Here is a 15,007-nt window from a genome sequence, read left to right on the forward strand (position 1 = left end):
TGAGGCTCCCCTTTTGTTTTCAAAAGCCATTGTAAGAAGGGATTTCTGCCCTTTTTGCCATTCATACAGATTTGAATTTACACTGAGGTTGTGTGCAAAAAAATTCATTCATTCAGGCACATGGAGCACTTCAAATGAGACAGAAATCAGTGCGTTTCCTTTGTAAATGGAGATAATTTACAAAGGAAAATTGACCCTGTCGTTATTCCCCCCTCAGTTTTAGGCCATTACTTCCTACATTATTCCTTTAACACTATATAAGTATTTGCCACCTAACTCCTAAATAAAGCCTCTTCACTCTGTGCCAACACAAAGAGACACTCTTGGTGATTTACTCTGTTGTTCATGGTACACATACACAAAATAGCCATAAAAATGTATTTAAAAAAACACTTTAGCTACTGGTTTTATTTAGCAAATTTATTATTAATTAGAGGGTATATTGCAGTACATTTGCCTTTCTAACTAGGCCCAGGCTATGTCTTCCACCAATGGGGTAAAAAAACAACCTTTTTGTATATGTCTTAAAGCAATCGGTAACAGTGAACCATTTACAAAAAGTGAGCCGCGCGCGCACACACACACACACACACACACACGCGCACACACTGAAAAGGGCAGCTCAGGCCTCCTCCTTTTTAATCTCCGGGTGTTCTCCAAAATTCCGCTCGTGCCAATCGACGAAGCAGTTCCTGTCCGCTATGACGCAGAGGGGCACGTTGCACGTCAGACACCGCCAGTTGGTCTTCATGTACTTCCTGGACGCCATGCAGTGGACGCAGTACTTCCGCCCGGCCGTGGCCTTCAGTGAGGGCGCCACCGTGGCGGGGTCGACGATGGACGTCACCAGGTGCATCGCGGGTCCGAGCGCGCAGGCGTCCGGTTCCGTCTTGATGACGAAATCCTCCGGAGCCGGGTTTTCGGGGGATTCGGGGGTCGCGGGGGTCGCAGGGGTCACGGGGGTCGCGGGGGTTGTTGGGGTTGTTGGGGTTTCTCTCTGAACCCCGAAGTCCACAAGCTGCAGGCAGAGCTCCTCCCGGAAGCACTTTTGCGTAAGAGGCCTGGCGTTCTTCAGCTTCGCCAGCTCCTTGTGCAGCAGGAACGCGTTCACGATCGCCACGTCCACGAAATGGTGGAACAGGGTCTTGTACCACTTGGCGGTTTTCTGCCGGATGTTGTAGCGGTTGATGAGCGAGTCGGCCAAGTCCACGCCCCCCACGTACTTGTTGTACTCCCGGACCGCGGTGGGAATGGGCATTTTTAACACGGCGCAGTTGTCGCGCCCCGGGTTGCGCACGCGCCGCTCCACCGCGTCCCCCGCGTCGGCCCGGTGGATGGTGGAGCATATCCTCACTTCCCGCGCGTCCACCCACTTCAGGAAGAGCAGCTCGCCCTCCCGGAGCCATCGGCCCGTCCCCCGAGCCGCCTGCTTGGGCACGTCGTTCGCGCGCGAGCACGGGAACCCCTGCCCGTCCACGCGGATGGTCCCGCACGCTCCGAACTTCCTCCGGTGCAGATCCCGGAACAGGGCGGCGCTCGCGTGAAAGTTGTCCACGTACACGTGGTACCCCGTCCCCAGGTACGGGACGCTCAGCAGGTCCACGACGGCATCGTAACCCAGGCCCTTCCCCGTGGGGGAGGCCGACTCGCTGCAGTAAATGTTGAAGTCGCACGTGTAGCCGTTGACGGGGTCCACGAGGACAAACAGCTTGAAGCCCCACTTGCCGGGCTTGGTCTTTGCGTACCGCCTCACGCTGAGCTGAGCCTTGTAGGCCACCGTACGCTCGTTGATGGACAGCTGCTGCCGCGGATGATAGAAGGCCTTGCAGGCATTCTTCAGGCTGTCGATGACGGGCCTGATCGCCAGGAGGCCGTCGTATTCGGGCGTGCCTCTCTTCGCCTCGTTCTCCGCATCCTCGTCCGGGTCGCTCAGGTGGAGGGTGGAGGCGATGAGGCGGAACCTCGACTGCGACATCACCGAGCGACAGAAGGGAGAGTCGTAGAGCTTCTTCTGGCTCCAGTGGTCCCTCACCTCGTGGGCCTTCAGCAGGGCCATGCTGATGAGGAGGCCCAGGTACCGGTACATCTCGGCCTCGCTCAGCGGCAGCCAGGTGATCACCAGCCCGTGCGCTATCTTCCGCGCAGCGTTTCTGTTCGTGTTGGCGCAAATCGTCCGGACGACGCCCGGACTGAAAAACAACTGGAAGAGCTCCAAATAGCTGTACGACCTGTGGGTGTCCAGCTGGACGCCGGGACTCCGGGATGGGCGGAAGATGCGACCGGGCTGCCTGGAATCTGGGTCACTGGCGTCCCTCCATCGATCCTTCGCGGAACTGTCGGGTTTGGGGGCGCATTTCCTTCTCTTGGCTCCTGTGGGGTTTGGAGTTTTTGAAGAGCGGAGCGTTCTTTTGTTTCTCTCCTGACTTCCAGGACACGACTCAGAGGGGGCCGTACTGTTCCCCTCCAAACTCCCGGAATCAGGGACCACAGGGTTTGCGGGAGGTGGTGTGGTGGGACCTCTGCAGGCTACATTTGCATCAGGTGGCACTGAGATGTCCCTGTGGAAAGACAAATTAACAAGACATTCACTTTATATAACTCAACATAAACATAAAAACTTCATTTATATAGCACTTTTTTAAAAATGAGGTTGAAATGCTTAAACGTAAACTATGCAGGACGTGTTGGCCTACGTTTACAATCAAAGAAGTCTCCTCCTGCCCACTCACTCCTGCGTACCCGACAAGTTAATCACATGCAAATTAATTAGAAACTACTGGTAAATTTCTTCCATCAATTATTTGGACCAGCGTTACATTTTTCGGTCGGCGCCACAAACCGGACACACACAGATAATTTGAAAACATACATACGTACATTCCATTTTAAAAAAATAAAAGAGACATCTGGCAACCCTAACAGGATAACTAGAGGTATCATTACCTACAGGTTCAACAAAAAACAAGATAAAAACAAGCTAACTCCAGAGTCACTTTTCGGCTAGTCTTTTTGCCTCACTGTATCTGGGCCATTGCTGCTGCTAGCTAGCAAGCAAACAAACACTCTGACTCCCTGGTCTGATCCTAAACCACAGGCTCCGAAGCGCTCCTCCCCACACAGAAGAGTGCCACGCCCAGAAACGTCCCCAACACATTTTAGAACAACAAAAACAGATAAAGGTTATAGGATACCAAGCTACAGTATATCTATGTTAGTTTATAATATTTTCTAGGTTAAAGATCAGTTATTAAAATACTTGGTAGATTTGTTAATCACCGCTGACAATGTTAATTTTTATTCGGTAGAACGTGATTTGCGAACGATCGGTCAGCTAGCGTCACCCAGCAAGTGAACACCACAAACGGCGATGGAGTAGCTAGTAGCAGTTACTGGCTCATTAACTGACTGTGGCGAAAACCTACGACGATAACTTGCTCGGTTAGCAGCAGGTCTACCAGACAGTTATGCGGAAATTAGCCTAGTCAAATCACCAGTAGCCTACACATCTCTGATTGATTGACCATCAGTGTAGCCGATGTTCTTCCCCTGTGGTTCATATTGCTAATGCGTGAGCTAACCACGGATAGCCTACCTAGCTCACTGGCAAGCTGATATGCTAGCTAAGCATATTCGTTTTGCTGAGAAACATAAATTGAAAATAACTGAACATAATTGTATTTTTAATGTCATACATATAACGTGATTACATGACACAGTACAGTCACGGATGAAAATTAAACTCCGTAAACATCTGATAATATATTTATAACATAACGGCAGATAGTCAGCTAGCCTCAGGTTCGTTCTGCAATCGTCACAGTCACAACCGTTTGTCTAATATGGGGCGGGTTTAATAAGATTCATACATAAACAAGTCGATCAAAAATGCTTTTGGGCTTTTTATTTTCTCTGAATATTTTAACAGAATGAACAATAACACCTTGTATTCTCAAATTCTTATGGCAAAAACGGAAACACTCGGGACACATCACTACTACACTATCAGAGGTGTGAGCGGAGGGGCGAGAGAGAGGTGCACGTGGAGACTAGTCAGCGCGAATGAGGTAGTCTACGAATGAGGAGGCAGGAGAAGTAGCTAAGTTTGCAAGGATATAATAAATAAATGTATGGAATAGGGCTGCACGATTCGTTGTAAAAAAAATCACGATCGTACATCAATGCGATCTCATTTCTAAATGACGACGATTTTAATGCATTTGCGTTCAATGGAAAAAACTAAACCGAGTGAAAGCGAAGTTGCCTTAGCATTTAGCATGCTCCATTCTACGTTGTCTACTGTAGATAGTCTGTATTGTATTTGTTTTAAGACCTTTATTCTTTGCCTTTGAATGGCAATCAATGTACAGTGAATGTTTTTTTTACATAAAATTGTATTAAATCATTTTAATTATTCATACAACATCTAGCAGAGTTTTTCTTTAATAATTACTTTTTGAGTATGGGTATTATTTACTCCACAGCCACCTCTGATCACCAGGGTCAAGAGGGAGTGAGTACACTGCTCCACTTGCATTGGTATACTTGACTTGTTCATAACACTCCGCTCCGCTCCCCCCCCCAAGACCATTATTCCAACTCCACCAAACTTTATAGTTGGTACTATGCATTTGGACAGGTAGGCTACTGTTCTCCTGGCATTTGCCAAATCGTCCGTCAGCCTGCCAGATAGTGAAGCGTGATCCATCAGACCAAAGGACGCGTTTCCCCTGCTCCAGGGTTACATTGAGTAGGCTACACAGTGTTACATCCTTTTGTAGGCCAACTCGTAAACTTCCACTGTGGATTTCCTCGACAGATTTCCAACGCTTTTTCCCCATAAGGATTTTGTTTCTGCAGCAAATAAGGTCTGTGGCTAGTAGCCTAAGCCGTTTCACGTTTTGTGAATTTCGAAGCAGTTAAGGTATTTTAAAAAGTAAGCTGCCAAAAAAAGTTGCTATATTAAGTCGGCAACGGTTCTCGCCTGCAGGCTTCAGACTTCCATAACCATCCTCAGCTTTCTTCGTTACTTTCTTTGGATTTCCTTCCAGAGATAATTTTGTAGTTTCGGGACAGTATGTATAGTTGACTGTATACAGCGTGTCTGTACTAATGGTAACGCATTTACTTTTGTTCGCCAGCAACACCACTTTTTGATTTGCTCGGTTAGCGTTATGCTTATTTGAGTGTATCTGACGTCCTGGATAAGAGAGTCTGGTATTAGCGGGCAATGTAAATAAACTTACATGTTCAACAGCGGGTCCATTCCTCTGTTGAGATTGTCCTGCTCAAGCGAATCGACGCTTTCCGAACTGGAGAAACAGCCTTCACTTTCAGACCCTCTATCTTCGTCTTCTTCGGTTGCTTCGACCTCATCGAACAACCTTTTCCCGCACACAACTGACATATTTACCTTACTTCTGTTTTGCAAACGTTCTCTGACAAAATCACTTCTTCGTCGTCGTCTTCGTCTTCTTCCATGGATGATTTTAAACCATTGTTCAGGTGAATACCGCCACCTACTGTAACGGAGAGTACGGTATTATGTCGTGTTGTGCTCTATCCACCACCGAACTTTCCAACTCTTTCCAAATCCACGTCACATTACATTTACTTAACACACACTTGTCCAGAGTGACTCAGTTATCCAATAAGTATTGACTCATTTTGGAATTCGTTGTATAACAGTAATTTTAATGATAAAACCTACAATTTAATTCATTGTGATATCCCTCATATGTTATGTTGTGTAAAATGGGTTCTGTTTTCTACCTGATATCACTATGAGGAAAAAAGTACCAGCTACCTACAGCCATCGCCCAAGCCAGGGTCAGCCTATTGTGGGCAACAGAACAAAATGTACCTGCTCCTACAAACCTGTAATGAGCTTCTGTTGGTGTATGGAATGACACTTGTCGTGCAATAATGGCAGTAGTCATCAGAAACCTGGTGATACTGAGTGTGGATTACATCTTCTTCTCAAAGACACATTTTGCCTCATCTACTTTCTTATGGCCACTGACTGCATAACCATAAAGTCACTCCTGTACCTGAGCCACTCACCTGCAATGTAAGCAAAGCCTGGGCATCAGGAACTTATGATATCTGCTGATCAGTATCTGTATTCACTCCTAGTCAATGTATTTCAATTAGCATAAATTACATAAAATCAAATCATACATAATGATAGTGTCTTTTGTGATCTGTCAGTTTTTTTTTTTTTTTTTTTTTGTGTGTGTGTCTGTGGGGGGAGGGGTTAGGGTAGAGGGTTCATGGTCTTGTTTGCAGGTCCCTGTGATGTTAATTTGTGTTGTGAAAATGACAGACACATATACAACTGATTTACCACTGCATCTTTTATTATGGTAAATAAGGTGTGTCTGTGTGTCTGAGAAAGAGAGAGAGAGAAGGAAAATGGAGAGAAAGAGATCAGCTGGGAGTCAAGAGAAAGACAGGAAGAAAGTGAAAAAGAGTAAGCTAGAAACAGAAAAATGGAAACAGACAAGAAAGAGTAATAGAAAAGAAAAAGTGTGAAAGAGTAATAGAAAAGAAAAAGTGTGAAAGAGTGTGAAAAGGTGAGAAAGGGGCGATACACACAGCACTCCATTTGATTAATCTCTAAACAATCTTTCGAGTGACTGCCTGAACTTGTCTTCTCCTGGCCTCGAGGTAGGCTACTGCATAACTTTAGATCTTCGGCCGAAGACTACATTTACATCAACAACCTCTGGCGTCTGTTTCTGAATGAAGGCAGCGACTAATCCATCCTCTTCGTTTGTTTTGGCATTTCTTCTCATCCCTCGTTCCTTTGACCCGCTCCTCAGCCCTGCCAGTCGTTTTGGTCTGAGTCCTCTTCTTTGTCGAACACCAGAAACCCCATCTCTTCCTCTGTTCTTTCTTGCCTTTTTCGTTCTCCGTTTCGTTCTCCCATCCTCCTTCTCCTATTTAAAAAAAAAAAAAATTTAAAGAATTAACCAGAAGAACTGAACCGGATCACAAAGATGTTGCATTTACATGCACACTAATAATGTGGAAGTTTCATAAACACTTTTATCAGATTAGCTTAATCAGAGTAAGGTCAAAATTGGAGTAAACGTTATGCAATTAAGACAGCTATAGTTTTTTATTTATTGGTGCACGTAAACATCTTAGTCTTTTTTCTGATTTTTTTAAAACTGTGTGTGTGCAAAAAGACAGTAGATGCAAAAAGACACTAGACACAGCAACCCTGATGTCGTGTATAATTCAAACTCAAACTAGCGCGGTGAATAGCAAAAGTACGGAGTGGTGTCAGGAGCAGAGATGCAGTTATTAACAAAATAAATCATTTTTTGGATGGATAGGGACACTTCATCAAGTGCAAGAGTGCAATATTGCATCAGTTCCACAGACCTTAGTCCGTTTCTGTCGTTTTTGATTTAGGCCGTGAACATCGTGGATTTGTGACGCCTTGTCATTCTGCAGGCGTTACCAACCACACCACTACAGGCCTGAGAATGAACAGCCAAATCCTTGGAGAGCTGCCGCTTGCAGTGTCCGCACTTTGCAGCTTTTTTCCGTTTGCTGCTGTCTGCCTTCACGGACCACCCCCAAATCCGGCAGTTGTTACAGATATTCATTGCAACCAAAGAAAATCCAAGTCTCTGACCCATAAAATTCCAATAGGAACCTCCCCCATCCCGCCCACTGCCCCCCCCCCCCCCCCCCCAGCCTCCATCAGCACGGTCCCTTGTGGGCCAGCCTCTCCCATTCTGTTGTTAGTATAACAATGCTTAACACCAACAAAGCCCCCTTCTGCACAACACTCTCAGAGTCAGCTCCAGCGCACCATCAAGTGTCTGACTAGGATCCTCCATTGTGAGTGTGTGTGTGTGCGTGTGCATGATGTGTGTGTGTGTGTGTGATGCTGCAAGACAAACTCAAGTGGAGGTAAAGTTTTCAGGACTCATTTCCATAGTAATTATCCGGCACATACGCTATAACCAAGGGCTACACATATTTTAATTTGCTCCAGGCAACACCTTTGCGTGTCAAAGTGTCCCTGAGCAAGACACCTAACCCCTAACTGCTCTGGTGAATAAGAGGCATCAATTGTAAAGCGCTTTGGATAAAAGCGCTATATAAATGCAGTCCATTTATCTTTGTGGATTGGAGGTAAGGAGGTAGGGTAGAGGGACGGGTGTCCCAGGAAAGGCAGGAATCAGAACATCAGAGGTAAAACTATTAACTAGGTTTGATTGAGTTTGATTCCCAGCTACAGCAATGTTGTTTCCCCCTTAGGCCCGGTATTCAAGCTGAACTGCCTCAGCAAATATCCAGCTGCATAAATGGGATTGTATGTAATGGAATGCTAGCTGCTTGAGTCACTCTATGTGAGATTGTCTGCTAGCTGCCTGAAATGGCCCGGGACATCCTGAAATGTGATGGCCCAGGATGTCCTGAAATGTACTGGCCCAGGTTGTCCTGAAATGTACTGGCCCAGGATGTCCTGAAATGTACTGGCCCAGGTTGTCCTGAAATGTACTGGCCCAGGTTGTCCTGAAATGTAATGGCCCGGGTTGTCCTGAAATGTAATGGCCCGGGTTGTCCTGAAATGCATTGGCCCGGGTTGTCCTGAAATGTGATGGCCCGGGTTGTCCTGAAATGCATTGGCCCGGGTTGTCCTGAAATGTAATGGCCTGGGATGTATTAATTCAGTACAATCATAATTCAGCACAATCATAATTAAATATTAATCATCAGGAAAAGTAAAGGATTAAAGTAACAGAAGTACCCTTCCTCTATGGGACTATTAAAATATTTTTATTAGGGGTTGTTAAATTTGTTAAGAATTTTCCCTTAAAGTGACCGACTACCTTAACTGATAAGTTTAACAGAAAAGTTGTTTTTTCAAGAATGCTGATTCCAGATTTATAAGGCACAAATGTATCTGTTTATTAATAAATATTTATTCATTCATTCTAAATTTATTATAAGATTTATTTTTATGATTGCATTTATAAATCTTTGGCAGATTTAATATTAAATTCTATGTTTGCCTGAGAAATACTTGCTGTAAAAACTTTTTTATTTTTATTTTTTAATTGGAAGAGAGAAAAAAAACCCTAACATAATGTTGCTTGTCCCAAGGGGTCAGTCCGATCCAAGGCTCTTAGGATTCACAGGGGAAAGTCAGGTAGTGTGATTGATGAACTCCCCCACCCAAAATCATTCATCAATTTCACAGACAGCTTGAGGTGCTCAATCATGGGGGGCGGTGGGGGGAGGGGGGGGGGTGTGACCCTGGGGGTATGTCTAGCACCCCCATGGGAACCGGTACCTTCTGTTCTTGGGGATTTTTTTTTTTTTTTTTTTTTTTTTTTTTTTGGGTGGTTGGGTGGGGTGGTCAAGCATTACTGCGGGTCTGAACTGCACTGTCACTCTGAAAGTCTGCAGGAATGGGAGGCCAGTGATCACAGTCTCTGTCGGGATCCCGACAGAGACTGTGATCACTGGCCTCCCATTCCTGCAGACTTTCAGAGTGACAGTGCAGTTCAGATCCATATATATATGTATGGAGGACGGAGTGTAGCATAGTGGGTAAGGAACTGGGCTTGTAACCGAAAGGTCGTAGGTTCGATTCCCGGGTAAGGACACTGCCGTTGTACCCTTGAGCAAGGTACTTTACCTCCATTGCTTCAGTATATATCCAGCTGTATAAATGGATACAATGTAAAATGCTATGTAAAAAGTTGTGTAAGTCGCTCTGGATAAGAGCGTCTGCTAAATGCCTCTAATGTAATGTAATGTAATAATATCCACCTCAGCTGATGTGTGGTGAGCGTTCTGGTACAAAATGGCTGTCATGCATTTCCCAGGTGGGTGCTACACATTGCTGGTGGGTGAAGCGAGTTTTCCTCTCATCACTGTAAAGCACTGTCAGTGGACAAAAGCTTTATATAAACGCATGGCATTATTATTATTATTATTATTATTAAGTGGCTAAAGCTGTTAAATTTATCTGTTCAAGTGGAGGTCCTTAAAAAAGGGAAATTGGTGGTTAATACGTGTTTGAGAACAACACTGATGATCTCAATTAGGCTACCGCATTTCCCTCAGGATACGAGCGTCTACCAAGTGGCTGTAATGTAATGTAATGTTCTGGTATTTAAAGTTGACACCAGCTCATCGTTACACCGTCCAATGGTTTCCGCATTGTAAATTAATCTTTTCCATTAGCTTGGCAGATTCCACTTCTTTACTGCCATTTACCAGACGCTCTTATGCAGAGTGACTTACACAGCTTTTACATTTTATACATAGTATCCATTTATGAAGCTGTATATATACTGAAGCATATACTGAGGCAAGTCAGGTTAAGTACCTTGCTCCGGGGTAAAACAAGAGCATTATAACGGGGAATGGACTCCGCAACTTCTAGGTTACAAACTCAATTCCCTCACCAGTATACTACACTGCTGCCTACATCCAAAACAAGATGCCGTTGTCCAAAACAACTTCAACAGTTAACTTATTATTATTATTATTATTATTATTATTATTATTATTATTATTATTATTACTATGAACTTAACACTTAAACTGTAGTCTTGGTTAAGGAATTATCGAGAACACGGACAATGCCTCCACCTGGTATCTGAACCTGAAACGTGTCACAAGCCACGCCCCTGAATTGCCACACGACACCGCAACGGTGGTCCCGCTGCGTGCTGTGCGAAGGTATCTGCAGCATAAACACAAAGAGACCCTTTCAGCACCTGCCGTACCCATTACTTTCGTTCAAACTCGTCTGCAAAGCAGCCAAGAGTGTTTCTGTATTACTCTGCGTGTCGATGCTAGGCGTGCACCGAGTCAACGGTGTAAACGTCGTAATCAATAGAAGCGACGAATCTCCTTTCCATGTCATTACGCAGTTAGGTTCCGTAAATCGTTTTGGACAGGATCATCGGTTAAACAATGTCAGCACTGTAAAATATCCCCCTCTGGATGTTTGCATTGTTCTGTCATTTTCGTCACAAAACACTGCTGTTTCCTCCTGATTTATGCAGTGATTAGAGGACTATCATTTACGCTTCCTTCACCTTCTCACTGGAATTAGGCCACTTGCAACAAAGAGCTATAATTGCTGACAGATGCTCGGATAAGTTCCATTTCAAGTGTTTACCGATTTGCACCTGAATTGGGCTGTTGACAAGACAACAGTAGGCTACTTCAACACATGAACGATCGAGGGTTTGTGAGATTTTTATGCAAACACGATGAAAATGTAATAATTTAACCACTCCTTTAGGGTTTTGTTGTTTAAAGTGGCTTTGAAAAAAGTAACAGTTAAAGTAATCGTATCAAGAAAAAAATTTAAATGAAAAATAACAGTAGGCCTAACAGTAAAAATTATTTTGAAGATGTACTTAGTGTTCGACCTACCAGGCACCGATAGTAGGGCTGATAGTAGCCTATCCTGCCTGAACTCAAATAAAAGATTTGTTGAAATTTAACTATTACTGAATATTTCACTGTACAGACAGAATACTATCGGTCCTACTGTACTATCACTGCAAAATGTACCCTGTTCTATTACAGCATTTTTATTGGTATATCGTATTTGTGTGCTTCTGAATTTTTAACAATTGTAATACGAATCTGTTAAATTCTCAAGTTTTTAAACGCGGGGAAAAACATTCTCTTCCATGACATAAATGGTAAATCCAACACTTGCACATAACTTCATCCGTAGGGACCTTTCTGCACTCTAAAATCACCGATGTGTAATAATTGTGTCTCACCCCCACCTAGTGGTCACCGAGGCAATGTTAATAATTGTTTTTTTTTCCGTGCAGCTAAAATGTGCTCGCTCGCGGAAACCTGTTCTTATTTCCACATAATCATTTCTGCCGTTTCCTCCATCAATTCGTGAGCGAGCGAACAAGCGCGTCTACTCGTTTCTCTCCTAAAATTAATTACCTCCCAAGTTTCAGCAGATGGCGATACAATTCTACTTGTACCAAAACGGAGAACAGAATTTAATTCTGCTGCAATTTCTACAAAGACCCAGCATGTGGCGATACGATTCTATATATAGTGTTGTCCGTTGTCAATATTTTCATTGATCTGAAAAACGCTAACACATTAACATAATGTTATCGCGTGCGTCCCTGACTGTAATACGGAACATTTGAACCCATAAAACATTTGAAATTAATAACAATCACATTGTTTTAATAACATATGCACTTTATGTTAAATGTCTTAATGCAGAAAACATTGATCCTTGCTTTGTGATAAATGTCACGATTTTTAAAATTATTATATTTTTTAAAAATTATAATAAAAACAGAATTTGGGGCTAAACACGTCCAATTCCCTCTCTAATTACTGCAGTCTAACATTTACTGCAGTTTTTGTTTTTGTGTTGGGGGAGGTGCGTGGGAGTCTGGGTATAAAGTTTTCCCACAGGGGTTTTTGCGTTTGGCTCTGGGTGCTCATAGCCACAGATGGAAATTTTAAGTGAATTTTATTTTTGGTGCAGTGAAATGGGGTGACATTCTACACAATGAAACCAACATGTATATGCACTTTAACCACACGTGAATTGTTTGATTAGAAATCTCAACCGGAGATACAGAGCCAAATCCAGACAAATTATGTCTTTGTCCAAAATTATGTTTTTATTTTTATGTGTCTAGGCTTTGCGTTTGGATTTTTTTGTGAATTTTGCTTAAATTAAATTGTATTTGGTTTTTAGTATTCATTTTTGAAATGTGTGAGTGATAAGAATCATTTTTCTCCTTTGAGTGTTGAAATAAAGGAAGATCAAAGCACTCTCTCTCTCTTTAGTACAGTGGTGTCAAACTCGTGCCATGGAGGGCCGTGTGTATGCAGGTTTTCATTCCAACCAATTAATGCTGCCTTAATTGAGTCCAATTACTCATTCAGCCATATGCGTTTAACTGCATTGAAGCACAGAATATAAGAAAATTTTTATTTAGACAATGCGGGTCACCATAGACGTCGGGTCACCATTGTGCACAAACCTGCATCCCTAATTCAGCAAATAATTTAACTAATTATATAATCAAGATCTGAGGCTGGAATGAAAACCTGCATACACACGGCCCTCCATGGCACGAGTTTGACACCACTGCTTTAGTACAAGGGGTTAGCAGTTCCGGTCCTGGAGGGCCAGTGTGTATGCAGGTTTTTGTTTCCACTAAGTACCCTGTCTAAATGAGCTAATTGGCCGTGTACACCAACACTGGTTCACTTCTAGATCAGATCACAGTAAAATGTTTGATATAGGGACATGAGCGGCCTTAGGCTGTCATTCATAATCTTACCAAGAAATGGAGCTAAAATGCCAGATGGAATAAATGTTAGGGCTAATGAAGTAACTAAGACCAGAAGTTGGCATGAAAACCAGAAACGGATACGGCCCTCATTGCCCACTTCCGCTCTAGCAGAATGTATTACTCTTGACAGCTGGACTTCAGTGTCACAGAGTGGATGTGTGAGACAGCTGTTGAGACAGGTAGTATGGGATATGTGGTGTGAGACAGGTGTTACGAGATAGTTGTTGTGAGACAGGTCCTATGAGACAGGTAGTATGAGACATGTGGAATCCAGTCACAAATCACACCAGCAGGAATGGGGACATCACTGGGAATCCCTGGCACTGAGCTGCCAGCCTTTAGAGAAAATGTGTCAACTGACAAACCCTCAGGCACCAGCGCCCCCTCCAGGACCGGAGTTAAACCTGCTTTAGAGGCATTCAGATTTTTTCAAAGTATCATTCCTACCATGAGAGACTCAGGTTCGGTGGGGAGAACGGGGGAATATGCAGGACACACAGATAAAATGGGCACCACAAATTTCACAGCACAACAGGGATGGGAACTGCGATGTCAAGGTTGTCTGTGTGCATCAGAGGGAGATAACAGAAAAAGGGAGTTCACAGCTTTGTTGGTGTGAGAACATTTGCCAGCACCTTAACCTTCATGTGTGACAGAGTGTAGTCATCACAGAGGTTACTCAAGGTCAGACATCCTGGGGGAGGCGGGTGGGCACACATGCCTGGCTGTGTGTGTGTGTGCGTGGTTATGTGAGGGTGTGCATATAGGAGGGGGGTTTGAATGTGCGTCTGTGGGTTGTGTATGTATGTGTGTGGTCATGTGAGTGAGTGCATATAGGAGGGGGGTTGAATGTGTGTCTGTGGGTCGTGTGTGTGTACGAGTGAATGAGTGAGAGAGAGAGAGAGAGAGAGAGAGGGAGAGAGAGAGAACTCTAGGTGCAGGTGTGTGTAAGAATGTGGCGTTAGTGGTTAATGTGTATGTGGGTATTTGTTTATTTTGACTATTTCTCTGGAACAGGCTGGTATGCAGGTCCAATTGATTCATAAAGATAGCTTTATTGTGTACACAGAGCCATTACCTGGTCCTCCATATAAAACACAGTTTTAACCTGCAGCTGTCTCTTTTTCAACCAGACAAGTCCAGATCAGAATAAAAATCCATCCGAGAATTTTCTCCCCAAATAAAAATATTCGTTTTCCCCTCACACGCACGCGATTGAGATTCTAGAGATAATGGTACTGTACGTAGCATACAATTACGTGGCATCAACAAGAACATTTTTTTGTTAACTATTACCAATAATTATGATCTGAAAAATCCTCGCCTCAAATTGGCTACCTGTGGTCTGGGATTCTCCAGAACCTGGACAAAAATGGTCATGTGGAATTTCTTTTTCATTCCAAGGCGCGTGCCAACGAGCTGACCACTTGTTAAGAAGGGTTGGTTGCTACATTAGTACATTTCCAATTGCATACAGTTATTAAGATATAGGCACTGTATGTCTGTTTCCATAAAAAACAGATAAACAAACAAATAAATAAATAATCGTATTAAAGAAAAGGGTGATACATGATAATACACACACACACATTGAGGCTACTCTACCCAATGACAAATGGAACATGCGCTGAATTCTAACGAACGTGAAAAGACCGTTGTTATAG

At 43.7% G+C, this 15,007-nt stretch overlaps 1 protein-coding gene across 1 annotated transcript; it reads right to left on the reverse strand.

Moving 5' to 3' along the window:
• Positions 1-399: 399 nt before the first annotated feature.
• On the reverse strand, positions 400-5,506 carry LOC118218707 (piggyBac transposable element-derived protein 4-like). The gene is made up of 2 exons (XM_035401367.1): positions 5,244-5,506; positions 400-2,558 (listed from the first exon to the last, which is right to left on the reverse strand). The coding sequence occupies exons 1-2, from the start codon at positions 5,402-5,404 to the stop codon at positions 623-625; spliced, it is 2,097 nt and encodes a 698-aa protein (XP_035257258.1). The 5' UTR covers positions 5,405-5,506; the 3' UTR covers positions 400-622.
• Between the last annotated feature and the right edge of the window lie 9,501 nt (positions 5,507-15,007).

This window comes from Anguilla anguilla, chromosome 1 (assembly GCF_013347855.1).
Source record: "Anguilla anguilla isolate fAngAng1 chromosome 1, fAngAng1.pri, whole genome shotgun sequence".
Taxonomy (NCBI): Eukaryota; Metazoa; Chordata; class Actinopteri; order Anguilliformes; family Anguillidae; genus Anguilla; species Anguilla anguilla.

What these genes read in the sequence shown, in the direction of transcription:
- LOC118218707 (XM_035401367.1), bottom strand. Translation starts at nt 5,404, where the DNA reads ATGTCAGTTGTGTGCGGGAAAAGGTTGTTCGATGAGGTCGAAGCAACC. An exon ending in ATGGACCCGCTGTTGAACAT is followed by an intron (nt 2,559 to 5,243) that starts GTAAGTTTATTT and finishes GTCTTTCCACAG; the next exon opens with GGACATCTCAGTGCCACCTG.